Source organism: Lipotes vexillifer, unplaced genomic scaffold, assembly GCF_000442215.2.
Source record: "Lipotes vexillifer unplaced genomic scaffold, Lipotes_vexillifer_v1.1 scaffold217, whole genome shotgun sequence".
NCBI classification, from domain to species: Eukaryota; Metazoa; Chordata; class Mammalia; order Artiodactyla; family Lipotidae; genus Lipotes; species Lipotes vexillifer.
This window is the reverse complement of record NW_006788200.1, coordinates 2808782-2814804: the sequence shown is the minus strand read 5'-3', so window position 1 is coordinate 2814804 and position 6023 is coordinate 2808782. Positions and strand designations below refer to the sequence as shown.

The window sequence follows — 6023 nt, the reverse complement described above, 5'->3', positions numbered from 1 at the left end:
CATTCCTGTTGTACTAGGTGGTATTGTGTTCTGATAACCAGGTGGTAAGGAGGGATATGAATATCCAACACTTCGGCTCATTGTAGGATTCTTATTAGTCAGCTGTGGTGTTGCTAGAAACAAGGTAACTTTTAAGTTCTATTTTACACTCCAGAGTACTTTAAATCAACACACACATCCATTAAATTATAGAAATCATAACTCTAAAATCCTTTGGGTAATTTAACACTTTCATTCATCAATTTTGTAAAGTAAAACAAATAAACACTAGTAACAAAGTAAGAGCAATGATTATAATCTAGCTAAAGTGGACTACAGCTGTACACACACAAAAATAAGTTTAGTATAATTAATTTACTCTCATATCTCATATCATGTACTAAACTTTGTATTCAGACTAAAATTTAAGTCAAAACAACTTTAATTAAAACATACTAAATGTTCAACTGGATAAGTAAATTTAAATAGATTTAATTGACAAAAATACTCTTCGGTCATAACATAATAATAATAAAGCCCATAATCCCAATTCTAAAGGGGAAAAAAAACTAACAAAAAGTCTAAACACATGGTGATAAAAAATGCTAACAGTAGGTATCACTGTGTGACATAATTATGAAGTTTTCTTCTTTGTTTCCTACAAGGAACACATATTTAAAAAAACAAAAAAACTTTCATAGCATCTCACCCAAGAAGCCACCGCCTTCAATTTCATCATAACTATTGTGAACCACCATAGATCCATTATTGGTATTTGGTATAATACCTAAGGAGGAAGTTTATTAACAATATTTAAATTAGAACCATTATTATAATTTTTGCAAGATTTGAGCTAATGTCTAAAATTTATGAAAACTTTCCAAATGACAAATAGCTTAAACCACAACCCAGGAAATGTTAAATGTTGAAATAAAATTTTCAAACAATGTAAGATTTTAAATATACAAAATATATAAAAGTTTCAAATAACTTTATAAGCTTCCAAAAAGAATGGTAGTTTGTGTAGTTTATAAAATTATATACTACCTGGAAGAGTTTACCAGTTGTGAGAGCAGCATTAAAAACTTCTAAGGAGCAGTACGCACTAAAATAAGTCACCAAAATCAATACTATTTAAGGATGAAATAAATTTATGAGGATAAAAACCTTTTTTAAAAAATATGTAAGTAAGGGCTTCCCTGGTGGCGCAGTGGTTGAGAGGCCACCTGCCGATGCAGGGGACATGGGTTCGTGCCCCAGGCCGGGAAGATCCCACATGCCGTGGAGCGGCTAGGCCCGTGAGCCATGGCCGCTGAGCCTGTGCGTCCGGAGACTGTGCTCCGCAACGGGAGAGGCCACAACAGTGAGAGGCCCGCATACCACAAAAAAAAAAAAAAAAAAAACAGTAAGTCAGAAAGAAAAACAACTATCGTATATTAATGCATATATGTGGAACCTAGAAAAACCAGTTTGCAGGGCAGAAATTAAGACACAGAGAACAAATGTATGGACACCAAGGGGGGAAAGTGGCGGGGGGTGGTATGAATTGGGAGATTGGGATTGACATGTATACAATGATGTGTATAAAATGGATGACTAATAAGAACCTGCTGTATAAAAAATAAAATAAAATAAAATTCAAAAAAAAATAGAATACAAGAAAAAAATTTTTTTAAATAAAAATATGGAACAGAGTAGAATCTAGAGTTAACTTTAAAGTGATATATATTAATTAGAACAATTGCTTTCGTCTAGCAAACAACCACTAAAATGAATAATAAAAATTTATCATTATGTACCTCTGCTATTTATTAGCTCTAATTTGGGTACAGAAGAAACTAAAATCAATGAATAGTATCAACCTCTAGCACCTAAGTATAAAGGTGCTAACTTTTAATAGTTTTAACACCAAATAGATAAGTTTAATGGTTTCATAAAGTTAGTAACTCCTTTCCAATTCTCAAGACCACCAGGTCTTTAGCCATGAGTTGATACAGAAAACCTTAGTAAAACTGTTTTGTAAAAACAAAAACATTGAGCATATTTTTAGTTGGTTAAAAGTTTAAATACTTATTGTAGCTTGATATTCAAAATTATCACGTGGCAACCAGTGGGACACAGCTTTATCATTTTGTTACTCATTGTTAACACCATTCTTTTCAAATTATACACAGGTCAGTTTTTTCCCTACTAACAATACTAAAAAAAGGAAATGGTAGAAGAAAATACAAAAATGATAATATTGATTATATTGAGTAGTAGGATATGGGCAGTGATTTTTTCCCCTCCTCTTCTGTTTTCCTATTTCCAATCTTGTTGCAATGGTTATATTATGGCTAAAATCAAATTTCTTATTTTATAAAATATTTTGTTTAAATTAATAAACTTATATGTTAAAGTTACCTCTGAAGACAATGCTTTAAAACTATAAAACATCAAAATGTTTGTATATTTGACTTTTTATTTAGGCTCATAAATAGTTGTTACATTTACAGTAAGAGTGGCAAGCAAAATATTGCTTCCATAGAAGAGGGCCAATGTATTAAAAGGATAGTTCTAACATCATGTCCAGAAAAGCAAAAGTTCCTCTCTCGCCTCCCTCTCCCAAAAGACATGTAACTTTATAGCCATGATTTTTAAAATCTGCACAGCAACAAAAAAAGTCAACAGTGATCCCAAAAGTTATTCCACAGCCCAGAACGGGGCGGTGGAATACTGAGAAACTTTTTTAAACTCTAAATTCCTGAGGGGCATCCCTAACCAGAAAAACTAGATTTTCTGTTAGAATATGACTTGAATGCACGGAATTCAGATAATATTCATCTTTCCACCCTGAGTCAAAACTTTAGGACGCGACTTGGTTTGTCTTGCTTACCTTCTTGGTTGCTAGCTGAATTGAAGGTGGGCTGGGGCACAGCTGTATGTGTTGATTTCTGAGGCATAAGGGCCCTCACTGGAGGTGGTGCTCCAGTTGGAGGGGGCCCAAGAGGAGCTCCTGGTTGAAAAGTGGTAGGCAGAGGTGGATTCACTAAAGGGGGTGCAGATCCTATGGAAACAGTGGTTTTTCACATGACACTTAAGAACTTAAGAAAAATGCCAAAACAGCCTTTTACCGAATCTAAGTAACTTCCAAATCTATATTTCAACTACAAACCAAAAATTACTAGAAATAAGTTAACCTCCCAGATGAATGACTTTCTAATTTATATGCGTACTTTACACATTTCCAAGTCTCTCCTACCATAATTCTTACCTGTCGATTATTAAAGCAGTATAAATATAAAGTCAGCATCAAATCACTTATACAGTAGATACAATGCCCTGTTTATTGATTAATTTTTCATTAACTGGTCACAGTTTCAACAGGCTACAGCAAATATTCCAGTAGAAATTAACATTAATAAAAGTTTATGAATACCTATCAATATAGTCCATTCACTATCATCAATTAGGTTTAGAGTTAGCTTTCTAAAACTACAAACTATTGTGGTTATCCTAAATTTTCCAAGTTTTATTTCATTTTGCTTCATTTTTATTGGGGGTATAACCTGTTAAAATAGATAATAAATGTGTACACTGTTCAGTGTTTACCTAATAATAATTAAAAGTAGTTTACTTTCAATAATTGCTTAAATACTATATTAAGAACAGTCCCTAGGCTTAAAAATCAGGAAATGATCCAAAGTTTACATATAAACCTTATGAAACACTGATATCCAAGAGGTTTAAAAGTACCCATCAAACAAAACTAAGAAATGACATGGTATTTGTCCTTGTATCTACTAGTATCTCACTGCCTCAATTTCACCAATTTTCTATTAGGACGGTAAGTTCTGACTACTGTAAAAACATTGTCAGTTAACCTTGGGGAAATTCTTCTGTGTGACATGGAAAGTTCCAAAACCCACAACCACCTGTTCATTCAAATCAATAACACTGCTTCCACCTTCTCATTTGCTAAAGAGGAGGAACAAAGTCTATAAAGTAGATAAAATACTACTGATAATACTACTGATAAAATACATGTGATTTAATTTTTCATTACAAGACTTTTAATCCTCTGAATTTGTAAATGAAATAGGTAATAAATTTTACATATAATATATTCTACCTGTATTTTGTAAAACCCTGTATTTTGTAAAATCAAAGGAATAAAGATACCCAAATATGAAAAATTTCAATATGTTTCTTTAATACTGTTCAATTCTCCAGGGCCAAACTGAAAAATGATCTCCCAACAAAACTAATCAGTGCCCTGTTGTCAAAGGTGAAGACAAAGATTACTGCCATGTAACTCCCTTATCAAAGAAGCACCCATACATATCTATGGCAATCGAGACAAGTCAAAGGGACAAAAGGGCAAGGTACATTTGCAACTCAGCATGAATAAGAATGTTTGATACATCTGGCCACAAAGATGTAACAACCTAATGTTTAACAGAACACAAGTGAGCTGATAGAGATTTTTCACAGCTTTAAGAGGAATATTGTTGAATCCAGAATAGGCTACATTTCATAAAATAGACACTATTTTTTCAAGTTGAATGACTCTTATTTAGAACACTAATAGAGTTTCAGAATCTGCCTTCTGAGATCCCTAAAACTAATTACACGCTAAAAGGTGTCCCATTAGAAAAAAAAAAGTCAGAGAATTTTAATACGTGAATTAGAAATTTGCATAACTTAGATACAGTTTTTTTTTTTAAGAGTTTTTTGATGTGGACCATTTTTAAAGTCTTTACTGAATCTGTTACAATATTGCTTCTGTTTTATGGTTTTTTTTTGGTTTTTTGGTCACAAGGAATGTGGGATCTTAGCTCCCTGACCAGGGGTCGAACTGGCACCCCCTGCTTTGGAAGGCGAAGTCCCAACCACTGGACCACCAAGGAAATCCCTAGATACAGTTCTGAGATCAGATAATCAGGCACCTACTAACAATGATGAAAAAACAGAGGTAAAAACTGGGGAAGTTTTTTAGAGTTCTCATTAAGAAAAGAGAAGGGCAGTCATATATCTCTTGTAGGTTCATTTTATTAGTTTATGTATCTTTCTTTCCCCTTCTTTTATATAGAAACCTTCATAAGTTTTGGCACTTCCTTATGTCTCTTTCACCACATCTGTTCTGTAATCAAGGTGCTCTACCTGAGGGCTTCTGTTATAGCCAAAAAAATATTTCAGATTATTGATCACGTGCTTTTTAATGAGAGGCTACACCTAATCTTAAATAGTACCTTTTCCCAACCTATTTTCTTGTGGCTTTGGGAAAATTATTCAAGCCTCACATTCCTTATCTGTAAAATGTACTGCTGTAAAGATTAAATAAGATAACACACATTAAAGTTTGGTAAAGTGCTGGAAAATAACAAACATTCAATAAATGATACCTATATAAATGTTACCTAAAATGTTACCTAAAATTCTATATAATAAATGTTACCTTAATAAAGAAGTGAATGTTCATTAACTTCAAGTGATTGATGCTCACTCATGGTGTCAAATGAATAAGAATAAGAGTAATCAGAAGGATTTTAGGTCTAACAATTATGGATCAGAAGATCTCTCCAAAGAAACTAAGTTTCTAGAAGCAGCCTTAATCTTTACAAGTCCAAAATGCATTCACCAGGGCCAGTGGCTAGTCAAGAGGCTAAGAAAAATAGTTTCAGCAGTTAACAAACTACAAAACTGATGAAGTGCATGTAGTATCTAGATGTAGAAATACATATGAATATAAAAAGGTAATGACTGATACTACTATTTCACTTGGAAACTTTTACTAGTTAATTTCCTTGAGGATGTCTGCTGAGCAGAATCAACCTGCAGATCCCAATACAGAATCTGAAATGCTTTTCAAAGTAACACTATTAATGTTGATAAGTGTTTAAGACAAATTTTAATATAAAAAAAGGGAATAGTGAAATGGTTAAATAAACCTACTTTTGAACCGTATATGACCAAGCACTGAGGTTAAAAAATAAAATGATCAGGGCTTCTCTGGTGGCGCAGTGGTTGACAGTCTGCCTGCCGATGCAGGGGACACGGGTTCA

General features: G+C 33.2%; 1 protein-coding gene across 1 annotated transcript in view; it reads right to left on the bottom strand.

Annotated features, from left to right (window-relative positions):
- Positions 1 to 6023, bottom strand: part of SEC24A (SEC24 homolog A, COPII component) — a 59545-nt gene that overhangs the window by 37526 nt on the left and 15996 nt on the right. Inside the window, 3 exon segments of the mRNA XM_007461366.1 lie at positions 1 to 113; positions 689 to 766; positions 2855 to 3025. Of these exon segments, the coding sequence (XP_007461428.1) occupies positions 1 to 113; positions 689 to 766; positions 2855 to 3025 (362 nt within the window).